General features: G+C 50.1%; 4 protein-coding genes across 9 annotated transcripts in view; all 4 read left to right on the forward strand.

Annotated features, from left to right (window-relative positions):
- nt5dc1 (5'-nucleotidase domain containing 1) overlaps positions 1 to 991 on the forward strand; it is a 30,702-nt gene extending 29,711 nt beyond the window's left edge. Inside the window, exon 13 of the mRNA XM_076165794.1 lies at positions 1 to 991. This exon is cut by the window's left edge and continues 421 nt beyond it. The gene's annotated coding sequence lies outside the window, so the exon portion shown is untranslated.
- Positions 992 to 1,456: 465 nt separating this feature from the next.
- On the forward strand, positions 1,457 to 13,637 carry dse (dermatan sulfate epimerase). Of its 5 annotated transcripts, XM_076165781.1 has the most exons (7): positions 2,008 to 2,172; positions 2,227 to 2,330; positions 3,659 to 4,139; positions 6,102 to 6,355; positions 9,100 to 9,339; positions 10,093 to 10,300; positions 11,053 to 13,637. In XM_076165781.1, exons 3-7 carry the CDS (start codon positions 3,703 to 3,705, stop codon positions 12,794 to 12,796), a joined length of 2,883 nt encoding a protein of 960 aa, XP_076021896.1. In that variant the 5' UTR covers positions 2,008 to 2,172; positions 2,227 to 2,330; positions 3,659 to 3,702; the 3' UTR covers positions 12,797 to 13,637. The 5 variants fall into 5 exon arrangements, with proteins under 5 accessions (XP_076021895.1, XP_076021896.1, XP_076021894.1 ...); XM_076165780.1 differs by lacking the exons at positions 2,008 to 2,172; positions 2,227 to 2,330 and adding an exon at positions 1,457 to 1,758; XM_076165779.1 differs by lacking the exons at positions 2,008 to 2,172; positions 2,227 to 2,330 and having other exon boundaries at positions 3,403 to 4,139.
- A 1,601-nt stretch (positions 13,638 to 15,238) lies between these two features.
- Positions 15,239 to 17,001, forward strand: ndufaf4 (NADH:ubiquinone oxidoreductase complex assembly factor 4). 2 transcript variants are annotated; one of them, XM_076165788.1, is made up of 4 exons: positions 15,239 to 15,404; positions 15,864 to 15,949; positions 16,033 to 16,356; positions 16,459 to 17,001. In XM_076165788.1, exons 1-3 carry the CDS (start codon positions 15,245 to 15,247, stop codon positions 16,336 to 16,338), a joined length of 552 nt encoding a protein of 183 aa, XP_076021903.1. In that variant the 5' UTR covers positions 15,239 to 15,244; the 3' UTR covers positions 16,339 to 16,356; positions 16,459 to 17,001. The 2 variants fall into 2 exon arrangements, with proteins under 2 accessions (XP_076021903.1, XP_076021902.1); XM_076165787.1 differs by having other exon boundaries at positions 16,033 to 17,001.
- Positions 17,002 to 17,741: 740 nt separating this feature from the next.
- Positions 17,742 to 24,836, forward strand: gpr63 (G protein-coupled receptor 63). Its single transcript, XM_076165797.1, has 2 exons — positions 17,742 to 18,109; positions 21,166 to 24,836. The coding sequence occupies exon 2, from the start codon at positions 21,286 to 21,288 to the stop codon at positions 22,516 to 22,518; it is 1,233 nt and encodes a 410-aa protein (XP_076021912.1). The 5' UTR covers positions 17,742 to 18,109; positions 21,166 to 21,285; the 3' UTR covers positions 22,519 to 24,836.
- Positions 24,837 to 26,337: the final 1,501 nt, after the last annotated feature.

Genomic DNA, 26,337 nt, shown 5'->3' on the forward strand with positions numbered 1-26,337 from the left:
CTTCCTCCTCCTCTTCTTCTTCTTCCTCCTCTTCCTCCTCCTCCTCCTCCTCTTCCCCCCTTTACAGTTCCATCTAAGACGTCGGCTGTGCACAGTGTTCTTGTTCATCATCCCGTTGTTGGAGCGATTTACCTCAAGAGGGGGAGGGGGCGAGGGGCCGCACGTGGAGTCGCTCAGCGTGTGTGTGTGTGTGTGTGTGTGGAGCGGTGGTGTCAGTGTTCGTAAACTCTTCAGTGTTAGGGTGATGTCTCTCTCCAGTCTTAGGGTTAGTGTGTGTGTGTGTGTGTGTGTGTGTGTGCTGACAGCTGAACACTCCTGGATGATGAAGACGATGCTCCATGTGTTTCTGTATTATTTGGGTGCAGCAGTGGCGTGAGAGTGTTTGTGTAGAACATGTGAGGTTCTCACGCTTCAGCCGGTTCCTGAAACGTTACTGAGGCAACGTGCGGGGAAAAGTTGTGCCATAACATTTAGGAACACTGTTAGCCATCTTACCCTGTCTCACTCCTTCCTCCTCCTCCTCCTCCTCCTCCTGGTATTGGTACAAACCCGTCTGTAGACCTTCAGGCGCCATAAGCCTCCATATGTATCAACGTTGAGTGTTGGTCGGTTTCCATCTCTTCCTCGGTCTTCACGTTCTTCCGATGTTCTGTATTGACGAAAGGTTTCTGTGGTTGATTGATTGAGAGTCTGACACGTTAAGCACACGTGGCCTCAGACACACACACACACACACACACACTCTGGGTAAGAAACTAAACACACAGATTCCCAAATGTTCTGAGTTCCTTTAAGGTGCCGTCGACTCTTTGACCCTGAGCGGCAGCGTGTGTGTGTGTGTGTGTGGTGATTGTCCTCTTCCTCTCCACTTCACATGAACATGTTTGCCTTATGTTGGATTCATTTGTGGTGAAACACCTGGAACCTTCAGTTCTGTGTTCACGTGTTGAACTTCTGTCAATGAAATAAAATGTTCTACAATTTTCATAAATCAGATCTCCAGTGTGACTTTACTTTATAAACACACATCATCATCATCATCATCATCATCATCATCACTATGTTTGTGTTGTCATGGTAACTCCACTCAGAGCCTGAATCCTCACCTGAGACTCCAGAGCTCCTAACCCGACCCGACCCCCAAAGGTCACAGCTGAGGTCTGCATCCTTCATCACTGTCGTCCCTCGGCCCTCACTCTTCATCCTTTCCCTTCTCTTCTTCTTCTTCTTCTTCTTCTTCTTCTCTTCCCTCCTGTGTGTATAAACTCTAATATTGTCCCATAACTGGAGGCTCATTGTTCAATCAGAGGTTTGCTCCAATAAAAACAAGAGAGTCTGTACCTGATGATGATGATGATGATGATGAAGAGGAGGAGGAGGGCTCCACTTAATCCATCGGGCCTCTTTAAACCACTTTCCCCTCCTCTTCCTCCTCCTCCTCTTCCCCCTCTCCCCTCCTCCTCCTCCTCGCATTCTTTCCTCTGCGCTCTCTGACTTCTTTCTCCCTCACCAACTTTTTCCACCTCCTGACTTTAGTGGAGCTCCGTGCAGAAACGAGCCCGCGATGATCGGAGGGCGTATCGATCTGCTCCCTGTCAGGTGAACTGATCGATCCATCGGCTCTTCCATCGACGCTTCGGCTGGAACAAAGCTGCGTCTGTGCCGCGGCGCCTCTGGATGATCGATACCATCAATAACTCTCCGATAATCGATTCCTCCGTTCGGAGCCGTGAAGGCGACAAAGTGCAGTTTACAGCCGTGAGTACAGTGAGTGTGTGTGTGAGTGTGAGAGAGTGTGTGTGTGAGTGTTTAGAGAGACTGAGACCAGAAGCTCCCGGCGGTTTGACGCAGGAACCTTCAGTCTGTTATTACCGCCATGTAGCGGCACCGCAGGACAAATAGAGACACGAGAGACACGAGAGATACGAGAGACACGAGAGACAGACAGATGGGAGCACAGACCGTCTGTATGGAGGGGAGGGGGGGTGGGGGAGGTAGGGGGTACGATCAGACACTATAATAAGTCACTAACAGTTCAGTGTAAACGTGGGACTGCAGTGAAGCATGATGGGTAAGCTGGCTGCTGGTTACTAACTTTATAAACAGTGTGAGGAACTGAAGTCCATCAGTGAAGCTGCAGAACGATCCAGGGACACTGTGAGGGCGCCACAGGTCCAGGTCCAGGACCAGGTCCAGGTCCAGGTCCAGGTCCAGGTCCAGGTCTAGGTCCAGGTCCAGGTCCAGGCAGCAGAGAATATAATCATGAATCCCAAATTCCAAGATACAGAGACAAATACAAGGACAGGAGCAGGAGACATGAAGACAACAAGGTGACCACCAGGGCAGAAACATGAACGGGAACAAACCAAAGACCTGTAGAAGAAGAAGCATGGCTGAGTTCACCTCCAGGTTCACCTCCAGGTTCACCTCCAGGTTCACCTCCAGGTTCACCTCCAGGTTCACCTCCAGGTTCACCTCCAGGTCCTCTGCAGTCATGGGACAAAAACTGAAATACAAAACTTAAATGTGTAAATGTGTCGTACAAATGTGTGATTGTATCAAAGAGTGTGTGTGTGTGTGTGTGTGTGTGTGTGTGTGTGTGTGTGTGTGTGTGTGTGACTCCTCCCCCTGATCAGTGTGTTTTTATGATGATAATAACTCAAACATCCACACTAACCTCATGGAGTAAATGTGTGTTGTTGTTGTTATTGAACCAAGTGGCCTTTGCCTTGTTTACCTGGTTGTTGTCGTGGTAACACACGTAGCTGCGGCCCTGCAGGTCCAGACTCCTTCAATCATTACCAAATGGTTTTCCAGCAGGCCAGAGCCAAAACTGCATAGAGGTCAAAGCATCACAGTGAGACGCTCTGCTTTACCAGCTGCTCTGTCCCAGAGCGACTCACTGGTGACCTGCAGGCACAACAGAAGAGAAGAGAATAGAATAGAGTAGAAGAGAAGAGAAGAGGAGAGAAGAGAAGAGAAGAGAAGAGAAGAGAAGAGAAGAGAAGAGGAGAGGAGAGGAGAGGAGAAAAGAGCGTTTATTGTCATTGTACATGATAATACAACAAAATGCATTTGTGCTGTGCCTGAATCTTTGAACAGTAATAAATAAACAGCAATAAACTATAAATAAACAACTATAGATAAATAATAAATAACAATAAATAAACAACACACAGTTCCATTCATACATTAAAACATAAGAAGTCCCATAGCTCAAGATGTCTCATATCACATGTCTCCACATCTCCACATCCTAGAGAGAGAGAGAGAGAGAGAGAGAGAGAGAGAGAGAGAGAGAGAGAGAGAGAGAGAGAGAGAGAGGGAGAGAAAGAGAGACAGAGAGAGAGAGAACCTTATCAAACTCATTTAAAGGGATGTGAGACAGAAAACAGTGAATAAAGGATGGTTTCTGAGTGTCTCACAGGTCAGACCCTCTGCTTCCTCTCATGGCCTCACAGTTGGATCATATTCTGCTGCTCTGACGCGAGGCTCAGTCAGACTCAGTCACATGACGTCTCAGCTTGTTGGTTTGTAACTGAGCTGTTCCGCTCTGGAAGCTTCAGCAGAGCAGCTGGCTCTAATTATTCCAGGAATGCAGAGCTTTTGTCAGAAACAGCTCCTCTCAGATCCTCCTCTTCCTCCTCTCCCCTCTCAGCTGAGCTCCTTCTGCCATGCCCCGGCCCCCTCTCTGATGTGACCATGAGGACCTACACCCGCGGGGCCCCCACAGTCTTCTTCATAAGTCTGCTGTGGCCCCTGCTGGCCCCGGCAGCCGAAGTGGACCCCAGCGGAGGAGGAGGAGGAGGAGGAGGAGGCATCGCTTTCATGGGGGGGAACTACGACGGCCACCCCATGCTGTACTTCGGCCGCGGGGAGGTGGAGGAGCTGCAGTACGCTGCGGCCGGGACTCACCGGGACATGGCCAGGCGGATCCGGGAGGCCGGGGAGACCATGCTGGAGCGGCCCGAGGAGTACCTGCCCCCCTGGAGCCCCGCAGAGTTCAGCGCCCGCTGGAACGAGGTCTACGGGAACAACCTGGGCGTCCTGTCCATGTTCTGCCTGCTGTACCCCCACAGGGCCGGGGCGCTGGACCTGGCCAAGGACTACATGGAGAGGATGGCGGCTCAGCCTAGTTGGTAGATTTTCTGTCTTTCTTCTTTTTCCATGTTGTTTCTGCACATTTGACACACGTGTACTGAAGAACAGCAACACGTCACTACATCACTCAGTCTGATCCACCTGGAGGTTTGTGATGATTCCTGATATTCCCTAACACCTGTGTAGTGACGCTGTGTGCTGATGCTCTAACACAGGAGCTGCACTCTGGTCCAGACCCCCAGTAGCCAGAAGGTGCTGGGTCCAAACCAGGATCAGTGTTACAGTCGGGTCATGTAGTCTGAACTTCCCAGGACCCTCAGAGCTCCCTGGGTCTGCAGAAACCTTTGGTGGAGAACCACGAGACACACACACACACACACACACACACACACACACACTGGTTGACTTTGTGAAGCCATCAGCAGTAAATCTCATCAGTGTGCTTCCTAACCTGATTAAGCCCAAAGAGCCTGGACCTGGAGCTGAATGAGGCCCGTCTGCTTCACAGCTCCTCACTGATTCACTCCGAGCTGGGAAGCAGACTCGCTTTGTTGCTCGCTCAGGTTTCCCAGCGTTGGGAGGAGTAAGCAGGACTGATGAAGAGGCTGATGAAGAGTAGAGTCACTGAGTTAAAGCCTCGCTCAGTCAAGCTACATGACATCACAGCCACGGGGTTCTGACCATTACAGGCAAACCATATGGAGTTTTAGGAGGAGGCCTAGAATCAAACGAAATAGAGCAGAAATGAACAGAAACAATCCAGAATGGTGGAGTCGCTACAACAACCAGAGCTAAAGAGTTGAGTTTATTTTTGTCAAACTTGTCATGTTAAAGATGAGTGAGTTCAGATGAACGTTCCTGGACATTATTTTGATGATGGGAAACATTCTTTACGTTCTGTGCTTCCGTCAGCCTTTGAGCTGGAGGGTTAGGGTTCTCCCCACACACACACACACACACACACACACGCAGCGTACAGCGTCTGTGCCGCAGAGGGAAACATGAAAGCCGGCGAGCAGCAGCTTCAGCTTTGATGCTGCTCAGCGAGCTGGCGGCGTCTGCAGGAACCGCTGGGATGCGGTCAGCTGACCTTCAATTATGTCGCCAGCAACTTGAGAAACCGTGTTCCGACGAGAGAAACTCTCATTTGTGGCGTGGTGTTCACACAGTCTGGGCAGAAGTCAGGACGCTGAGGTCGTTCTTCTTCTGCAGTTCTTCTTCTCATACAGACTGGACTTCCTCCTTACACACCAGCTGCTCTACACTCAGAGCAGCTGACCTGCAGTGTGTGTAGGAGTGTGTGTAAAGATGGGGTCCCTCAGGCTGGGTCACATGGCCACCTCCTGTCCAATCAGAGCACAGTCCTGTTCCAGTCCAACATTTAGACTCCATAAGGTTTGATGTTTATGGTTCAGATTGTCAGTGAAGAAGTTGAGTGTTAGTAAAGAAGCAGCTGCTGGTTTCAGGTCTTTATGCAGCCTGCAGCCTTTAGAACATCTGAGGTCCATCAGTCTGTCATTAAAGTGATTCAAGTCATTAAAGTGAGCAGAGGATCTTTATTTTACGAGAACACTCCTCAGATGTTTGGAGGTCTACGCTTCTAAACGGGAGGAATTTGCACCAGTTTGACTTTTATGTTTGTGTTCACAGGGAGAGTGATGATGAGGCTCAAACGCTGCTCAGCTTCTTTCATTCAGCTTCAGCAGTAAAGAAGCCTTTTATGCCTTTTAGCGGCTTCTTGCTGATGTTTTCACCCCGTGTGATCATGTGCTGGTCTGAGCCTGAGCTGCAGTCAAAGCTCCATTATGGGGCAGGATTTCCCTCCTCAGGCGCTGTGATTGGTCCTCAGCATCATGTGACACAGAAACATGGTTCATGAAGTTCAGACCGCAGGAACCAAACCTTTATAAACCTCCAGCCTGTGTAGGATTTAGTCTCCTCATGAATCTGGACCTTCTCCCGCCGCCCCGTCCTTCATCCTGCTGTGTTTTGTCTTGCAGGTTGGTCAAAGACGCCCCCTGGGACGAGGTTCCTTTGGCTCACTCGTTGGTGGGCTTCGCCACCGCTTACGACTTCCTGTACGAGTACTTGAACAAGGGGCAGCAGGAGCGTTTCCTGCAGGTGATCGGCAACGCGTCGCGCCTCATGTACGAGAAGTCCTACGTGCGGGGGTGGGGCTTCCAGTACCTCCACAACCACCAGCCCACCAACTGTGTGGCTCTGCTGACAGGAAGTCTGGTTTACATGACTCAAGGTGAGTGAGTCTGCAACCACACATCTACTCTTTGAAAGGACTGAACCTCTAGCTTCATGTAGAGGAGCTTTAACACGGGGTCATGGATCCATCAGGGTCCTTTAGAGACCTACAGACCTGAAGAGAAGCACAAACATCTACACACTGACAGAGGAACATGCTAACCCTAACCCTAACCCTCTAACCCTATCAGGTCAGAGTTGAAGGAGATGAAGATGATGGACTTCAGTCATTAGTTGTAGCTCAGCTTCACTTTTCTTCAGTTTCCTCTTTGTTTCTTCACTGAATGTTCAGATGTTGGTGACTTCTTCTCAGGCCTGGTTCTCTGGCTGGAGTCAGCCTGAGGTGATCTTCCTCTTCAGGTATCTTCCTCTTCATCCTCTCTAAACGTTTCTCCAGATGAGCGTGTCCACATTCCTTCGTGCCGCTGGGCGCCTTGTGTTTGTTGGTTCTGACGCTCTGTCCTTCACTCTGGTTACTCATTTACTGTGTGTGTGTGCGTGTGTGTGTGTGTGTTTGTTTGTGATAAAGCTCTCTGCTTGGACAGAGCGTGTCAGGTTTGTCAGGTTTAGTTCATCCTGAAGAAACCAAAATTCTTCATCTCTCAATGTTTGGAAGGAGTCCCTGACTCCAGACTGAGATCCTGACTGAAGGTTCAGAAAGGCCTCAGATCCATAGGACTGCTTGATGCCCAGATCTCTGAGCACGGGCCCGTCTGAAGCTCTGCTCCGGGGCTTAAAGTCTCCGTGTCCGTGCCAACACGGCGGCTGGCAGCGTTTGGGACTCAGTCATCACGTGGCAGCAGAGCGCCGAGGTCGCTGCATTCCTGCCTCGCAGATCTGCGGCTCATTTCCTGGCTGAAGGTTTGACGTTACCTCTAAATATTATTCAGTCAGGACGGCGCTGCATTAATGGAGGTTTTCCAGAGAGTCTTTGGCAGAAAGCAGCAGGTCTGTGAGGCCGCCCACACATTCCTCACACTCACACGGGTTTGTCTTTATTTTGTGTCTTAAAATAACAAGGCTCTCACTTTAGGAGACACAAACGGAGCTCCGCCGCCGCTGCCGCCGCCGCCGCCGCCGTGTGCAGCGTTTAGCCTGGAGGAGCAGATGTAGGACGAGCGGCCTAGAGCAGCCCAGAGCAGACGAGCATTCCTGACGCAGGTGTTTGCACGTCGGTGCCTTGAAGCTGAACGTCTGATTGGAGGAAACCTGAGCACTGCCGACCCGGAGTTCATGTTTGTGAACCCGGCCTGTCTGTCACAGCCTGACTCCTCGCTCATGATCATCAGGAGGAGTCACAGCTGTAATCTGACCTCTGACCTCCAGCCTGCAGGACAATCTGTCACAGCACACAGACTTACATAAAGAATACAGGAGGCCGTGTCAGGGAGTCTGAAACATTTTGTGAAAGCCGTGGAAACTATTTTTCGCAGTAACGATCTTAATCTGTACCAAACTGATGAGCGATAACCATGAGCCATATCTGCACTTCCTGTAGATAACACCTCGCTAATCAGGCCAGCATGGTTGCTAGGAGACCATATGTTATGACCGTGTGTGCGTCTTTGAGTCTGCGTGTAAACACCCTGACTGATCTTTGCCAAAGAGCACTAAGGGAAATAACAGATCCTTTGACCTTCCACATTCTTCTGGACTGCAGAGTGACGATGAAGGGTTAACCGCGTGCTCCAAGTCCACACACAGGGTGTGTGTGTGTGTGTGTGTGTGTGAGTGTGTCGCGTGTCTGCTGAGTGTTTTCATATTTGTTTGTGCAGCCCAGATTATTAATACTCCCTCTTCCTCCTCTTCTTCCTCTTCTTGTGTTAATTCCAGTCAAGCTGAGTTTCTTCTGCTTGAAACGTTGAAGGCATCTTTTCCCCTCAGCGTGCAGGAGGAAACGCTGACACATCAGTTGCATGAGAGGCGTTTCTTCTCCGTCCCACAGTGATCAGATGAAAGTGATTGAAAAGTCTTGAGCCCGTGCTGCTCTGTAGGCTGTGTGTGTAGATGTGTGTGTCTGCTGTGTGATGGTAAATACTTGCTCTGTGCGGGCCGCCGGTCCCCAAACCCAAACCAAACACAGGTCAGGGCTCCAGTGGGCGGAGCCGAGCGGCCGGGTGGGGGCCGAGCGGCCGGCGCTCACGGCCGGCGCTCACGGCCTTTGGACTCCTCAATGAACTGTGGCCGGTGTGTTCATGTGCTCTCTAGTTCTCAGAGTAAACTCTGTGTGTGTGTGTGTGTGTGTGTGTGCAGGGTGTAGTGCACCGCAGTGGTGTCATAGTTTCCATACCGACAGCTGAATGTTATGTGTGGACGGAGCTGTTAAAGGTTTCTTTAGGTGAAGCAACAAGAAGACGCTGTTTGCTGTAATGCTGCTTTTCATTACATCTGACACACACACACACACACACACTCTCTCACAGCAGGCAGCACGAGGCCCAGCTCCCTCACTTCTAGTCCTTGTGTGAACTGTGCACATATCCTCAGTGTGAGCAGCATTAACCCCTTCTGCTCTGCTCTCTCTGAGCTCAACGTTTGTTCTCAGGAGAACCTGGACTTTCATTTTTCTGCATTTTTGTCACAATTCTGCAATATTTTAAAGCATCTCATCTTTCTAAGTGACTCACATGTTCTCCTCAGGTGTTTTCAGGTGCCTCAGTATTGATTGATCTCTTGTTTCTCTCTGCAGTTTGGTTGTGACTGAAGGAGCTAACACACTGCTGGTCCTTGTCTGTTGTCTAGGTTACCTTCAGGAGGCCTACCTATGGACCAAGCAGGTACTGTCCATCATGGAGAAGTCCATGGTCCTGCTGCAGGACGTGACGGACGGCTCTCTGTATGAGGGCGTGGCCTATGGGACCTACACCACGCGCTCTCTGTTCCAGTACATGTTCCTGGTGCAGAGACACTTCTCCATCAGTCACTTCCACCACCCCTGGCTCCTCAAACACTTTGCCTTCCTGTACAGAACCATCCTGCCAGGTCAGCCACCGCCACACCAGCTTCTGTTAGCCAAAAAGAGCTCAATCAGCAGTCAGCAGCACATATAATACATGTTATTTTGTCAGTCGGGCCTTTAGGTGTTGAGTTCTCTCCCCCAGGTCAGCCTCGGACGTTTGTCAGCCCCCGACCAACAGTTTCTGTATTGTGGCCGCCTCAGTCTGAACGTTCCTCTAATTACGGCGGCCAGGAGAACCACAGAAGAAGCTTTCTCCCCCAGACGGGAAAACAGGGACAGATTATCCCCCCGTCCTCCCGCACACACACACACACACACACACACACCGGATGACTGCACTCTTTAACTGCCTGCGTGTGTGCATGTGTGTGTTTAAACACACAGTTGACAGGAAGTGAGCGGCGATAGTGAGTGTAAGTGGAAGTAACACTTTCACACAGGCCCATTAGGAGCATTAGGAAGTCACTAATCATTCCCACCAGGTCGTTACAGCGTCGCCATGTTGAGCTCAGAGGGGCGGGGCCTTGTTTTTGTAACCAAAGCTCAGCGACATCATTGTTTGTTCTTCCTCCTGGACGATCAAAGCACAACAGCGCCGACTGCTGAGGCTTCCAGCAAACTGGTTTCACTCCTGAAGCTGTCAGTCAGAATGACAGAGACTCTAAAGCTCTGAAGCTCTGAAGCTCCTTTGATGCTTCACTCACTCCAGGATCTGTGTGTGTGTGTGTGTGTGTGTGTGTGTGTGTGTGTGTGTGTGTGTGTGTGAACTCCCTCAGGATTCCAGAGGTCTGTGGCCATCGCAGATTCCAACTACAACTGGTTCTACGGGCCGGAGAGCCAGCTGGTGTTCTTGGACCGCTACGTGTTGCGTAATGGCAGCGGGAACTGGCTGGCAGACCTGATCCACCAGAACAGAGTGACTGAGGGGCCGGGACAGACGGGCAAAGGCCAGCGCTGGTGCACGCTGCACACAGAGTTCCTCTGGTGAGCTGAGAAGCATCGGGAAGCTGCTAGAGACCTGATCTATCACACACACACACACACACACACACACACACACACACACACACCACCAGTCTGCTTCTCCTCTGCCTCTCCATTCTGTCACTCAGCAGCTGTGACGTCTCTGTGACACTTTTTCATTTAGACCAGGAAATGAAAAACATGTATATTTGTTCTTGTATATTTGACTAAAAAGAAAGAAACCGGGAAAGAATTGTTCCAATTTCTGTTCCAGTGCAGGTTTGTTCCATGGACCTGTTTGTGTTCCACTGTCAGGGGCGTCCTGCTTCATTTCCCATGATGCATTTCCCTAATTACACCTCACAGTGTAGCTACAAGACACTCTGTGTTTGTGTGAGAGGCCCAGCAACACCCCAGAGCTCACACACCACTTAGGAAGGTGTGTGTGTGTGTGTGTGTGTGTGCGCCTATTCATCTGAGCGAAAGCAGCAAGTGAAGTGATGAGGTTTTTCCAGAGGCATTCTGGGAAAGCAGAGGGAATCATTTAAGAAGGTCAACATCAAAGTGTTGCCACGGAGACACCTGGAGTCCCAGAAACACATCTGTAGGTTCAGACTCCAGTTAGACTCTGATGAAGGCAGTAGAGTCTAAGAAGTGTGTCTAAATCTAGCCGCTGTGAGGTTTGGGTGTCCTGAGCTCAGATCTCTTCCTCTCTCTCTCCTGTGTGTCTGCTGGTCTTCTGTCCTGACCCGATCCTCTGTCATGTTCTGCAGGTATGATCCGGGCCTGAGTCCTAAACCTCCCTCTGACTTTGGAAGCCCCCGGCTGCACCACTTTGAGGACTGGGGGGTCGTGACCTACGGCAGCTCTCTACCTGCAGACACCAACCGCTCCTTCCTCTCCTTCAAGTCGGGGAAGCTGGGAGGCCGCGCCATCTTTGACATCGTCCACAGGAACAAGTACAAAGAATGGATCAAAGGCTGGAGGAACTTCAACGCCGGGCACGAGCATCCGGACCAGAACACCTTCACCTTTGCCCCCAACGGCGTCCCCTTCATCACCGAGGCGCTGTACGGACCCAAATACACCTTACTGAACAACGCGGTGCTGTTCGGCCCGGCCGCCTCGGGGAGCTGCTTCAAGCCGTGGGCCGGCCAGGTCACCGAGGCCTGCGACTCCAAGTGGCTGAAGTACAAAGTGGGGCTGGCGGCCGACGCCCAGGGAAGAGTGGAGGCTGCCATGGAGAGACGGGGGATGGTCTTCATCCGTGGAGAGGGACGCTCTGCTTATAATCAAGAGCTGAAGGTCAGGAGCTTCCAGAGGAATCTGCTCCTGCTTCACCCTCAGCTCCTGGTGGTGGTGGACCACATCCACCTGGACCCCGACAGCCCCACCAGGGCCATGAGCGCTTTCTTCCACAACACAGAGCTGTCCTTCCAGCACACGCAGGTAGACGGCGTGCACGGAGCCTTTGTGCTGCACGGCGAGGAGCGGTACAAGATGTTCTGGATGGACGACACAGGCTTCAGTGCCAAAGGGATGGTGGGTTACTGGAACTATCCTCGGGGGTACCCCTACAACGGCTCCAACTTTGTGAACGTGACCATGCCCCTCAGGTTCCCTCACACCAGGGTGGCTTACATCTTCTGTGGACCAGGTGTGGACGTGCAGAGCTTCAGCGTGCGTGGTGACGACCAGAGGGTGGACATCTACCTGACCACCAAGGAGCGCTCCTACACCATCTACCTGCTGACCGCCGAGGTCACCAGCAAGCCTCTGTTCGCCATGGTCCTGACCGGCCACCAGAAGATCGTCTTTGAGAAGGACGCGGCTGCGGTGGACAGCTCGCCGGAGGAGGTGGAGGAATACGTCAACGTGATGGAGGACAACCTCCAACACGTCAAGCCCGTCTTCCAGCAGATGGAGAGACACATCCTGGGACGGGTTCTCAACACGGTCAGCTTCCGCAAGACGGCAGAGCGTCTCCTCCAGTTCTCAGACAAACGGAAGACGGAGGAAGTCATCGAAAAAATGTTCGCCATGACGAAGAAACAGGGCAAAGGTAAAGGGAAGAGGGTGAGCCTGGACGAGAAGCTCTCAGACAACCTGCCTGACATCTTCGCACAGATCGAGGTGAACGAGAAGAAGGAGAGGCAGAAGACATCTAAGCGGGTGTACGAGGACAGCCCGGAGGAGGGGGACGGGGACTCTCGGGCCTTCATGGATTACGCAGACGGACGCAAAAACAGGAAGGGGGCCTTTGTGAAGGGACGCAAGTTCAAAGAGGTTCACACGGTGGCCACGGCAGGGCTCAAGGGGCCGTTCAGCACTTCCTCTTACATAAGACTCTTCCTCATCGTGAACATCGCCACCTTCTTTTTGCTGCTGGCGGTGTTATTGACTCGCTTTCAGAAGGGGCGGAGCCTGAACACGCAGAGATGTTTCTACTTCGTCCTCCTCATCGACAGCTTCATCTTACTGTACCTCTACTCGTCCTGCTCTCACGTTCAGTGTTAAGCTACTCTGAGGCGCCACGGCCTGCATGTGTGGGCAGGAAGTCACATACAGTAACTTCCTGCTGGGCGCCAGATCTCACGCACAGAATAACGCAGAAATACCATTTTTTTGCTGAATCTGGCTCACAACCTGGCAGCACCGTCAACAATCTGTGATAAATAAAAACAGACACTCATCACTTCCTGCTCTGTGCGTCGCCTCATCAGCGAACTTCCTACAGCCGCCACACGTCCGCCATGTGAGCTTCATTGGACCCTTTCCCTCCTGAGGTCATGTGATCTGGTTTGTGTGGTGATGTGATTGGTCCATTTGCATCACGTGACACCTGAACGTGGGACTTGTTTGTGGGTGAACACGGCCGTGTAGCTGCAGGTTCTGACTGAAGCTGAGCAGGAAGCCATGTGACCCCGTGACCCTGCAGGGGAGACGGTGTGTGTGTGTGTGTGTGTGTGTGTGTGTGTGTGTGTGTGTGTGATGTGGCCTCATCCATCCAGACTGACCCGTTGTTCTTTAAGCCTCAGCCTGAGCCAAATCTACCTGAAGGGTGTTGAGGGGACAAAGTGATTCCAAATAGGAATTGATGAAGCGTGGAGATGAAACCAGAGCACCTGAGATGTAACAGCTTCTGTGGAGCTGAAGAGTGTGTGTGTGTTGTGTGTGTGTGTGACGTTAGTCTGTACAGAGCTGAGAGCCTTCAGCTGACCTGCTGACCACATGGAGCTCAGACAGACAGACAGACAGACAGACAGACAGACAGACTGACAGTCTCATGTATATATGTGAAACAAGATATATTTTTGTGGTATTTTTTACTGTTTGTAATTAAAATTACTACAAGTGAGGTTGTGAGGTTTTGTGTGTGTGTGTATGTGTGTGTGTTCATCATATTGCAGTAGGATAATGGATCATTTATAATAGTTATCATGATTCTTACTCCTTATCAATCTGAACAGTCAGATACTCATTGAAAGAGTTACTGAGAGTTAAACATCAATCAATCTAATTTTAGGGTTCCAGAGAGTCCAGATAAACTCTAAACACTTTGCTCTCCTCCGTCCAGACTGGAGCCAAATGTTTGTTCTGCTTTATAAACAAAAACATCCATTTATCTTTAATATCTTATTGATGCATGAACAAACAAACAAAGGTCCTGCTCCTCTTCTGACTCACTGATGGATCCCATGAGTCAGACTTTCTGCCTCAGACGTGGTCGTCGCCCTTCAGGCTGCACGTTAGCGAGCTGCAGAGCTTCTTATGGATCAGGTTTAATCTACGGGTAGATGTTCCACCATGGAGGCCTGAACATGCAGCATGAGACCTGAAGCCTCATCCTGAAGACCTTCTGTTGACTCTCATCAGCTCCAGCCTCCTACATTCCTCTGCTCAGACGCTGTGAGCTGCTCAGTCACGCTCCAGCAGATAAGCGCCTCCATCTGTGCTGCTCTGGCTCCCTTACGTAAAGAGGCCGGCTCAGCTGCAGAGCCCCTCAAACTCTCCGGTCCAGTCTGAGCGTCACAGGAACACCAGGAGCCAGTGAGCCAAAAGGCGTAGGCCTCATTTCTGCCTCATTCCCTTTTCCTCATTTCTGCCTCATTCCCTTTTTTCAGCTCCTCGCAAAGTTCAACCTTCACCTCGTTAAGATGTTAAATGTCTCCACCTGCTGGTCCGACATCTCTTCAGATATTTACCCTAAATAACACTCTGATGTGGACACAGACTTCATTGTGAGGTTTAGAGGCTGAGCTGAGCCCAAAGAGGCAGAGGGGACAAAGATTTAGTAAGCACGCACGCACGCACGCACGCACGCGCGCGCGCACGCACGCACGCACGCACGCACGCACGCACACACACACACACACACACAGAGGGAGGTCTGGTTTCCAAACCCTAAACAACACAAAGCCTGAGAGGAGAGGAGCCAAAACTAGCTGCTTATAAAGGGAAGAAGTGTGATTACACATGAGGAGCAGGTGGAGATCAGCAGCCAGGTGATCAACATCTGCAATCAAGGAGAGAGAGACCATGGAGTTGTGGCAGAATTGTCAAAAATATATTTATATAATAAAATACATATTTAAACATTATTCTATTCTTTTCTATTATATACCATATTATTATAAAATATAATACATAAAAACTGAGGACAGATATATGGACTAAATATCATTTCATTAGTTGTTTTGCTTAGTTGTAGTTTGAGTATTTTCTTGTTTTTGTTATTTGTATTTGAATAGAGGGTTTTATACTACTGCAAATTGTTTGACATTATTGTAATAACAAAATGTAACAGAATCACAAATCCTTAAATGAATGTACACAGAGCTGCAGTAACGTCTTCCCGCCGCACAGTGTCGCTGTTATTGACAGTGAGCGTTTCTCAGCTCAAATGAACCTTCTCGCTCGCCGTGGACATTTTTACAAAACTTTATTGTTCTTGTGTTTTGTAAGATGTCAAATATGGGAGCACGAGTAGCGCGTTTGGTACGGAACTTTAACCTGGAGAACAGAGTTCACCGGGAGCTGTCGAGACAGAAGCCCAGCGCGGCGCCCCGACACACGGCCCCCGGCCTCACGGCCCCCGCCGCGGAGCCTGAACTCAGCGCGACCGGTGAGTGGACAGAAGGAGTATCCGTGGGGCGTTCAGGGACTCCTCAGGGTCACACCGGGGCATCTGCAAATCTTTGAAACATGTTTGACAGAAAACGATTTAACGTTGATCACATGATTTATATTTGTAACATTATCTTGGTGTTTGAATCGAATCTGTGATTGTTGGACCAGATGGTCAAACCGCCCCAGAACTCTGCACCTAAAAGCTCAAATAATGAGGAAAAAACAACCAGAATGTATCAATAATGTTTAAGTTTATGTAGAAGATAATCAAGCATTCAACAACTGACTGTCTGGAGAATCGATCAGCTTATATTCATTAAGAAATACTTCTTTTCTCTTCAGCTGAATGAGGAGATTGAATAATAAGTACTTCTGTTGTTTGAATAAAGTTTATGGAGGAGAAATTAAATGAATCATTCAAACGTGTCTGTATCCTCTTCTTGTTCTGGTGCAGAGAACATGATGGGTTCAATCCACAACAAGAACGACCCTCTGCTGAAGCTGCTGGAGTCTGTGTATGTGGAGTCCAAAGATCCAGAGGTCAGAGGTCACCAGGCGCCGAGTTCATGTCTTTAAGTTTAAATGGAGCTTTCACTTCACTTCAGTTTCTTCTTCTCCTTCAGGCTCCAAAGAAGACGGCGGTGGGGAAAGCTGCGGAGCGCCGACCGCTGAAGTTCACGTTGCCTAGCGACCCGTACGGTCTGCTGGATCTGGACGACGTTCCCAAAGGAAAGCTGACCATCGCCGAGGCCCTGAAGGCTCTCAGCAGCCACCAGCAGCAGCCGCACACGTGGACGGCAGAGACGGTGGCTCAGGAATACGAGCTGAGTGAGAAGGACACCCGGGCTCTGCTGGAGTTCTTCATGCCCTTCCAGGTGGAGATCATCCCGCCCAAAAAGGAAAAGGCCAAGCAGATCGAGGAATCCTAGCAGACGAAGAGGAACTCTGTGAGGGAACATTCAATATGAAGAAACCAAGACAAATAAAAAGAATAAATATCAAACATATAGAATCATAAATCCACTCTGACTTCTCTGTGATTCATTCAGAAACCTGACGGAAGAAATCATCTCAGTTTAAACGTGGAGCCAGAAGCTGAGACATGAAAACCATGAAGATCAATCAGCACACAGCGCAGTTGCTAGGAGATGCTTTGCAGCTTCCTGTTTTGCTGCAGTTCATATTTCCATGTGATGTTCTTGAGACGGAGAGACGTCTGAAGCTTCAGACATCGATCACAGGCCGACTCCTGATCAATGTTGTTGTTCTCCACATTTGGACAGAAGAGTTCTGATCCAGATCCTTACATCATCATGTTGTTGTTTACATGAGGTCAGGATCAAACCACTTTGTTGAGTTCCTGGTCCATGTAAACGTGTTGTCACTTTATTAGGCACACCTGTGCAGACTAACCTGACCTTTTGAACTCGCTGTTGCCATGACATCAGGAAATAATATCTTGCTCTGTTCTTTATTTTGTCCAAGTTTAATTAAAGATCCTTTCAGATGATCTGAAGCTTTATTCTGCATGGAAACATTCTGATCTGTTTTCTGCAATTACGCACATTTTATAAATAAACTATTTAAGTCATTGTCTGGTGTGTTTTCATAAATATGTCATGTATCAGTGTACAAACAGGTTGAGTTTAAATAAGTCAGAGGCTCTTATGGTCTAATGTGATTATAAGCAACACTAAAGTAGCTTTTGTACAGAAGTTCAGGTCTATAAAAATTTTAAATTCAAACATGAATATCGTTAATCTTGATTTTTAGATGAAACTTTTTGTAAAGATCAAATAATCCCCCTGCAGACGTCCATGACATCATCTGTTACTGTGGGACTCACACACACACTCACACTAAACTCAACTAACACTCCGTTACTGTCTTTACCACGCGTGCCCATAGAAGGCACTTCCTGTGACGAAGCCCCGCCCCTTCACACCGTCTGTTTGTTCCATTGGACAGCGAAGCTAGACTGGCCCCGCCCCCAGTTCAGCTCGTGCATCTGGCCTGTGTGGGCGCCAGTCACAATCAAGTTAGCGCTAGAGCGCACAAGTAGACCGGAAACTGATACTGGCATCCGGAATAAAACAAAGGCAAGGCCTTAAAAACACCCAGAGGTGCTGCTGTCGGTGGCCTGTATTAGTGGTTCGCAACCTGTGTGGACTAAGGAGAGGGGCTAAGGTCTTGTTCATGGTGGCTGTAGCTGGAGGTGAGGGCCGGTTTAGTCTTTGTGTCCCCCAAAGACTGAACCAGTCTGTGGTCATCAGGGAGCGGTGGGGCTCTTATTCTGAAAGCAGACAGGAAGTGGAGGCGTGTGTCGCGGTGTGTCCGCCTGTGCCGGAGCGTTTGTCGGTAGTTTGTATCGGTGTGTGTTCCGCTCCTCTGCATCTGGATTCACACCGGAGAACAAACCGCCAACACGTTCATCCGTCTGAGGAGGAAACGCACCGAGCGCTGCCATAGCGACGATTTTACGACAAATCGCGGCTGTTTTCTATCGAACAAAGCGGCACCGTGCTCGCCTCGGTGTGTCGGTGTGTGGAGGCGGAGGAGGTGGAGGAGGGGGAGGAGGAGACGCACCGAGCGACGATCACCGCCACCGGAGCCCCGACTCATCCCATGCTCCGGCCACAAAGAGCAGCGGCTCAGGGCGGAGAGATGCGGAGCGCCCACACACACGGCTCCGTGAGCGAGGTAACACACACACACACACACACACACACACACACACACACACACACACACACACACAGACACACACACACACAAACAAATCACGATCTGGGTTCGTATCGGAGCTCTTTTTCTGTTCAGTCTTCTGTACACACACATCCAGGCAGTGTGAGTGTGAACATTAACCCTCTGCTGCCCGGAGGCTTCGCTGGGTTTTGTCTCTTTCTTTATCATTCTGCATTCTAGCAAACTTTCTTTCTTCTGCTGTCTATAATGTTTCAGGATCAAATCGGAACATTTCAAACCTTTCCAGGATCAACCGGTGTGTTTACATTGTGTTGATGTTTGTTATTAGGAGGATTTCTTCCCTCTGAGTGAATTCTTTAGAACCAAACCTCCTCAGGCCCAAACCTTCCTCTTCCTGTGTGGTAAAGAGTCAATCAGGCAGCAGAGGGTTAATAACATCCAGAGCACTGAGATCAACCAAGAACCTAACAAACCATCAATCTACATAGGAACCATAGGAGAGATGGAGAGAAGGCTTCTGCTCTGTTTGTAAACATGTATGTAAACATGTATGTAGACATGTATGTAAACATGTATGCAGACATGTATGCAGACATGTATGTAGACATTTATGTAAACATGTATGTAGACATGTATGTAGACATGTATGTAGACATGTATGTAGACATGTATGTAAACATGTATGTAGACATGTATGTAGACATGTATGTAGACATGTATGTAAACATGTATGTAGACATGTATGTAAACATGTATGTAGACATGTATGTAGACATGTATGTAAACATGTATGTAGACATGTATGTAGACATGTATGTAAACATGTATGTAGACATGTATGTAGACATTTATGTAGACATGTATGTAAACATGTATGTAGACATGTATGTAGACATTTATGTAAACATGTATGTAGACATGTATGTAAACATGTATGTAGACATGTGTATAAACATGTAAGTCCATGATAATTGCAGTTGGGCTAAATGAGCCTTTATTGACAGTGTGTTTGGTTGTTTACTTTCCTCTAAAACAAATCTAAGCGCCTTATTCTGGAACTTAGACGGAGAGGTTGCTTCCTGTGTGACATCACTGTGTGAGATCCACAGAGACGTTAAACCTCTGCAGACTCTCAAAGTGTTTGTAGGAAAACAAACCCAGAGTGGCGTCGGTGCGTTCTGATGCTTCCTGTGTTAGCCAGGGCGGCGTGGCGTCTGAGGCCTCGCTCACTCACAGGCTGATGAAGTGCAGACGTGAGGTGGATGAAGATTGACTTGATTTGTATTGATTTGTTTTGATCATGGAGGGGGAGTGTGCAGACGTATGACATCATCTCACTACATCACAACGTTGACCTGTAGACGAGTCTGTCCTGCAGACGAGTCTGACCTGCAGACGAGTCTGTCCTGCAGACGAGTCTGTCCTGCAGACGAGTCTGTCCTGCAGATGAGTCTGACCTGCAGACGAGTCTGACCTGCAGACGAGTCTGACCTGTAGACGAGTCTGTCCTGCAGACGAGTCTGACCTGTAGACGAGTCTGACCTGTAGACGAGTCTGACCTCCCTTGAGTTTCCTGTAGTCACAGAATGTTCCGGGCTTTAGGCTCTAAAGGTTCTGAAGCTTTAAGGTGCTCCATGGTTGAACACATGAAGGTACAGACAGTGAGGATCCTGATGACCATGGATCAATCAGAGCGCAGCTCCACAGAGCGCTTTGTGATGAATGTCAACAAGTTGCAGATCGTTTGCGGTCAAAGTTTGTTTCCAGTCTGACTCAGGTGAACGGCGCCGGGCCTGTTAGTGGGCTGAGGCGTACCGTGACCTTAACGGTGCCCAGTGTTGATCCTCACATGGATCTGATCCCGTCGATGCGTCTGTGTGAACGTTCCTCTGAGGGAACGCCGCCCGTCAAGGTGACCAGATGCAGATTAGAACCTCTCCACTCCGTCTCTCCGCTCTGTGATTGCGTCTGAGCCGCTCTGAGTGGCAGAGCGTCCATCTCACTGCTGCCGCTCTGCCAGATTGCTCCAGGCTGAAGTGGGCGGTTTAACATTCTGAGGTCACTCGCTCGCGTTTCCTCCTAAAGTCGAGCGGCGTGACGTGAGCGGAGCGGGTCGGGACCCAAACGCTCCCCTCCTTGCTGTCGTCTTCATGGTGATGAAGATGAAGGTAATTGCAGCACACACTCGTCTGTCATCAGCATATGAATGAAGCCCAGTCTCCTGGCTCAGGCCTCTTCCTGCTTCCTGCTCCGCCGCTGAGCCTCAGCCTCAGCCAGCCGTCAGCGTGGAACGTCGTCCCTCGGCCTCACGATTGTGTTTGCTTGATTTTCCCGCCCACGCGCGTCTAAACTGAGGCCTGGACGCGTGCGCGCGCGCGTGTGTGTGTGTGTGTGTGTGTGTGTGTGTGTGTGTGTGTGTGTGTGTGTGTGAGAGAGCTTGGAGCAGACGCAGCGTTTTGGAGCTGCACATCCTGATCTGAGGCTTGTTTATATAAGTGATAAGCTTTATGGCCGTATTGACTCGTCTGCTGCTCAGAGACACAAACGAGTCACAGGCTTCTGTTAGCAAGCTGAGAGACAGGAAGGAGCAGCTAAGGTGGGATCTCTCTCTCTCTCTCTCTCTCTCTCTCTCTCTCTCTCTCTCTCTCTCTCTCTCTCTCTCTCTCTCTATCCCTCCCTCTCTCTCTCTATCCCTCTCCTCTCTCTCTCTCTCTCTCTCTCTCTCTCTCTATCCCTCTCTATCCCTCTCTCCCTCTATCCCTCTCTCTCTCTCTCTCTCTCTCTCTCTCTCTATCCCTCTCGCCCTGGTAGCTAAGCAGCGTTCAGTTGTGTTATTTAATGTCAGACGTTCTTCAGTAATTAGAGTCATACTAAGGAGTCATCATTTGCTCTCCTCTTCCTGTTTGACTTCATTAAGCCTCCATCCTGCTCTAATCTGCTCTAATCTGCTTTATTCTGCTTTATTCTGCTTTATTCTGCTTTATTCTGCTTTAGTTTTGTCCCCAGTCTTCATTTCTTCTTCTGTTGTCTCTCCTGTCTCTCTCTCTCAGGGTCTGCTGGTCTGAAGATGTGTGTGTGTGGGGCGGAGCCAGGATCACCTTCCCCCACAGCGTCATGCTCAGCGTGAGAGCGGCGGCGGCAGCGGCGATGCCCGTTCCCCCCGGGGGAGGATGGTTGGCTCGGCTCTGGTTCCCCCCCGCCCAGAGGCAGGGGACATCAACACCAGTCTGTGCTGCCTCCTTACGGGGCTGAATCTTTCCCAGAGGCTGGCGCCAGAGAACGTCTCCATGGCGAACGTCTCCTTCGCCTCACGCTCGCCGCTGGAGCCGGCGACGCCCACGGCGGCGGCCCAGGAGAGCCGGCGGGGCGTGGGCCTCCCCCTGCAGGTCTTCTTCTGCTTCACCATGGCCGTCATCCTGCTGGTGGCGCTGCTGGGTAACGTGGTCGTCTGCCTCATGGTTTACCAGAGATCCGCCATGCGCTCGGCCATCAACATCCTGTTGGCCAGCCTGGCGTTCGCAGACATGATGCTGGCCGTCCTGAACATGCCCTTTGCCCTGGTTACCGTGGTTACCACCCACTGGATCTTCGGCGACGGTTTCTGCCGGGTGTCGGCCATGCTCTTCTGGCTCTTTGTGATCGAGGGCGTGGCCATACTGCTTATAATAAGCATCGACCGTTTCCTGATCATCGTGCAGAAACAAGACAAGCTGAGCCCGCAGAGAGCCAAGGTGCTCATCGTGGTCACCTGGGGACTCTCCTTCCTCTTCTCCTTCCCCCTGGCTCTGGGTTACCCCCCGCTCCAGATCCCCCCCGCCGCCCCCCAGTGTGTGTTCACCTACAGCAGCCAGGTGGGTTACCATGCCTACGTGCTGATCCTGATGCTGGTCTTCTTCTTCGCCCCCTTCATGGTCATGCTCTACACCTTCATGGGGATCCTGAACACCATCCGCCACAACGCCATCCGCATCCACAGCCACCCGGACAGCATCTGCCTGAGCCAGGCCAGCAAGCTGGGCCTGATGAGCCTGCAGAGGCCGTTCCAGATGAGCATCGACATGAGCTTCAAGACCCGTGCCTTCACCACCATCCTCATCCTCTTCTCTGTGTTTACAGTGTGCTGGGCGCCCTTCACCGCCTACAGCCTGCTAGCCACCTTCAGCGAGAGCTTCTATCATAAAGAGGCCTTCTTTCAGATCAGCACCTGGCTCCTGTGGTTGTGTTACCTCAAGTCGGCCCTCAACCCCCTCATCTACTACTGGAGGATCAAGAAGTTCCGTGACGCCTGCCTGGACCTGATGCCCAAGTACTTCAAGTTCCTCCCTCAGCTGCCAGGAAACACAAAGAGGCGCATCCAGCCGAGCGCCGTGTACGTGTGCGGCGAGCACCGCTCTGTGGTCTGAGGGACACCGCCACCCTTTAACCCTGTACAGCCCGGAGCTTTAGGACTCAGATCTTTATGGGACAAACACAGAGGAGGACAGATGATGGGTCAATACCTGTTTTTTACAGAAAAGCAAACCTTTAACCTTTTTAAAGACACGGCGAGGGAGGAGACGTCTCTGAGCTGAGGACCAGATGATCAGGACTCAGTGTTTAAGATCACAGAGTCAGTGACTGGAGCTCCTCACAGGTCTGCAGATGTTTCAGCTCACAACTAACTCAACTAAGCTCACTGGGTCCTAAACCCAGTGTGTCTCTCTATCGCCCCCTCATGGCCGTCCACTCTAACACACAGACATTTAAAATTCCTGTTTTAACCCTTTGGTTCTTCTGTTCCATTCCCCTCACACACACACACACACACACACACACACACACTGTTAATCAGAAAACAAGAAATAATTACAAAACCTAAAGCAAATAAAGAATCAGGCCTCAGCTCTGAAGTCTGTAAGGATCAGCCTACCAAGTCAAACTGTGATGTAAACAAGAGAACACAACAATCAGAGTGAGGAGTTCAGAGGAGTGTCAACATCCTGGGTCACACGGCTGAACACTAGAGCAGCAGGTCAAAGGTCACTGGACTCACCCCGTGTGTGTGTGTGTGTGTGTGTGTGTGTGTGTGTGTGTGTGTGTGTGTGTGTGTGTGTGTGTGTGTGTGTGTGTGTGTGTTAGATGCTACAGCACCACAACACGGTGGTGTGTGTTGTCAGGGTTACTACCTGCTGAGATTTGTAAATGTTTTGGTAAAATGGATGACATTTCCCCTAAAGTTTGGAGAAATTTGTGGACATTTTTAATAATGATCCTAAATGTAAACAATGAAGAAGGAAAGCAGGGAGTGAAGCACAGATCTGTGGAGAGGAGCGCATAAACTCAGGAAAACAGTTTGAAGACGCCTGGCAGGTCGATTCACTTCACACTGAGAGGAACCAGAGCAGAACCAGAGCAGAACCAGAGCTCTGTCTGCACCTCTGAAGCTACAGGAAGTGAAGGAGTTAAATTAAATCAAATCAGAGTTTATGTTGTGTTGGCCCGACTGGAACGCCAAAGCAACCAGCCATCATCCCATCATCACACCCGGTGATGACCTGATGATGATGACCTGATGATGATGACCTGATGAAGCTTTGCATTATTTCTCCCCCCACCCACATTCTGACAGGCCGGTGGATCAGTCACCACTCTAACCTGAGTGAAGAAGTCCTCCTAACACTGGTGTCGTTACTTGTGACCTCATCGTTCTTGTCAGAATGCAGGAGACAGGAAATGATGCAGAAGCTTCCTGGATGAGGAGCAGCGTCGCCTCCACCTGTCCAGCAGAACACACTGCAGCCATGAGACTGTGGCTCCACTCTTCATCTTCCTCTTTTCATGCCGTCACTCCGTCCACACCGTTATCTAGCACGGCATTCTGGGAAACATAAGAAGTAGAAGTGAAAGGATCCAGACATCATCACAGAGGCGTGGTGGAAAGTTACCGGCACGTATTTGTGGCACCGAGGGCGACTCAGTCCAGAACTCCTGTCCCTTTCCGTGCCACTAAATCCACGAGTGGGGGGGAAGCGACGGCGAGGGAGATTCAGACGCCTCAGGTCGCTCAGGATTCCAAACCACCCGCTATTGTTTCCTCATTTCACTCAGCTATACGCTAAACACGTCAGGAGAGTCGGTGGAAACGTTCTCACCTCAGTTTACTTCTGACTGAGGATGATGGAGTGTTTGGAGAGGGAACAGTGGGCGGAGTCTATCATGGTTTGAGCTCAGAGAGGTGAAACTGAAAGCGTGTGTCTGATTGAAGAAGTACATTTGTCACACAGCAAAAGTGCTGCAGCTAGCATGACTCAGCAGGAGATAAGCTAATGAAGATAAGCTAATGAATGAGCGTGCAACGCGTTCCTGCACTGACTGTGGGACTCGCTGTGCGACTCGGTGGGTCGTGGGATCCTGAGTGACATGTTAGCCACATGTTAGCCACATGTTAGCCACATGTTAGCGTCATGCGGTCTGATTTCCCTGGACGTGTTCTTAGCTGCGTTGTTAGTTTTTAGTTTCCTGAGCTTGTAAATTAAAGCTTCATGAATGTGAACGTGGCCTGAAAACTCCACAGCACATTTAAATACATGTTTCTATTTTAATGTTTTTAATGTGCCTAATGATTGATTGATTGATTGATTGATTGATTAGTCCATTTGCCAGTCAGAATGCTGCTACATCTGGTGGAAATGTGCAATTTCAGTGTACTGTACTTCTGTGAATGTAATAAAAATGAGGCATTTCTTACCTTGCTAACCTGTGTGTGTGTGTGTGTGTGTGTGTGTGTGTGTGTGTGTGTGTGTGTGTGTGTGTGTGTGCATGTGTGTGCGTGTGTGTGTGTGTGCGTGCGTGTGTGTGTGTATGTGTGTGTGACACTGTGGCCCCGGCTGCTCTCTCACACACTTCAGCGTCGCACCGGCAACCCAAACATGCCAGGCTGCTCCATGAGCTGCTGCTCTGTTTGCTCTGCTGAGTCACAGAGCAGCAGTGAATGAAGAAGAAGAGAGAGGGGAACAAGTGACAGTCCAGATGGGCTGAGCCTGACTGTGTTCCTCTGCAGGTCTGAGCCTGACTGTGTTCCTCTGCAGGTCTGAGCCTGACTGTGTTCCTCTGCAGGTCTGAGCCTGACTGTGTTCCTCTGCAGGTCTGAGCCTGACTGTAGATCAGTAGTCAGCTCAGGTAGAGGGGTTGCCTCTGGTCTGCTGAGGCTGACAGAGCTTCTGAGCGTCTGAAGGTCATGGTTTAATTAGAAACATCAAACGCCAGCTAATCTGAGGCAGACATGAAAGCAGAGGGGCTGAGGCTCAGAGGTCACGGGGTCGCGTCCACGTCTCACCTCTGAGCCCCAAACGGAAACTTCCTGTGAGCGCTGAGGGACGTGGAGCTGGATGCTCTGCAGCGTATTTAAATGACGGCGTTCCTAATCAGCTTCCTCTCCGGGACTCATTATGCAGCCAGCAGTGACTAATGAGCGCCCGGAGCTTTGAAGCTCTGTAATCACTGAAGGCTCTGAAGAGGAGCATCGCCAAGCAACAGGAGCGTCTCAGGGGACGCCTGGAGACGCTCCGGGTCTGGAGTCTCTACGCTCGGTCGCTTCTTCTTTCTTCTTCTTCTTACAGATTCAGACTTTATTCTCAGAATGTTTACAGGAGTTTCAGTCGAGTTTCAGCTCTGACTTCACTCTTCTTCTTCTTCTTCTTCCTCCTCCTCCTGCTGGTATCTGCAGCTCTGTGTTCCATCACAGCTGCTCTGTGACGTCATGATAGGAAAACATGGATTATTAAAGAGTGAAAAGGTGAAAATGAGCTTAATAAAGCCTGAGGAGCTCCGCCCCCTCAGGATCAGACAGAGTTTCATGTTGAAATGAAGTTTTCCTCTGTGACTTCAGCTGCAGCTTCATTTAACTGCTGATGTGTTTCAGAGTCACGTTGTCACGGCAGCAGCAGGTTGACAGAAACACCAGAATAGTAAAGATGGAACCTAAATAGAATCAAACTGGTTAAATGTGCCTCCGTCTGTAACTCTGTGGCGCTTGTTGCTCTGTTGCTCTTAGAGGAAGTGACACGTGTTCGTGTTGCTCTGTGTCTGCTCATCAAATCCCTCCTCTCACGTCTCGCTCTGCCAAACGAAAACAAGAACTAAGAATCAGGCCTGAACTAGGGGACGCTTGTTTCCATGGCGACCTGGAGCATGTGCTGTGTGTGTGTGTGTATGATGACCTCACACATGCATATGGCTCTCAG

The sequence above is a fragment of the Genypterus blacodes genome, unplaced genomic scaffold (genome assembly GCF_046128005.1).
Source record: "Genypterus blacodes isolate CSIRO-AG114 ecotype Tasmania unplaced genomic scaffold, CSIRO-AGI_Gbla_v1 ptg000151l_1, whole genome shotgun sequence".
NCBI classification, from domain to species: Eukaryota; Metazoa; Chordata; class Actinopteri; order Ophidiiformes; family Ophidiidae; genus Genypterus; species Genypterus blacodes.

Bases quoted from the DNA above. Each gene is read 5' to 3' on its own strand.
- dse (XM_076165779.1), top strand. From the start codon at position 3,406: ATGGTTTCTGAGTGTCTCACAGGTCAGACCCTCTGCTTCCTCTCATGG. The intron at 9,340-10,092 runs GTCAGCCACCGC...GAACTCCCTCAG, and splicing joins GTACAGAACCATCCTGCCAG to GATTCCAGAGGTCTGTGGCC. The intron at 10,301-11,052 runs GTGAGCTGAGAA...CATGTTCTGCAG, and splicing joins CTGCACACAGAGTTCCTCTG to GTATGATCCGGGCCTGAGTC.
- ndufaf4 (XM_076165787.1), top strand. From the start codon at position 15,245: ATGTCAAATATGGGAGCACGAGTAGCGCGTTTGGTACGGAACTTTAAC. The intron at 15,405-15,863 runs GTGAGTGGACAG...GTTCTGGTGCAG, and splicing joins GCCTGAACTCAGCGCGACCG to AGAACATGATGGGTTCAATC. The intron at 15,950-16,032 runs GTCAGAGGTCAC...CTTCTCCTTCAG, and splicing joins TGGAGTCCAAAGATCCAGAG to GCTCCAAAGAAGACGGCGGT.
- gpr63 (XM_076165797.1), top strand. From the start codon at position 21,286: ATGGTTGGCTCGGCTCTGGTTCCCCCCCGCCCAGAGGCAGGGGACATC.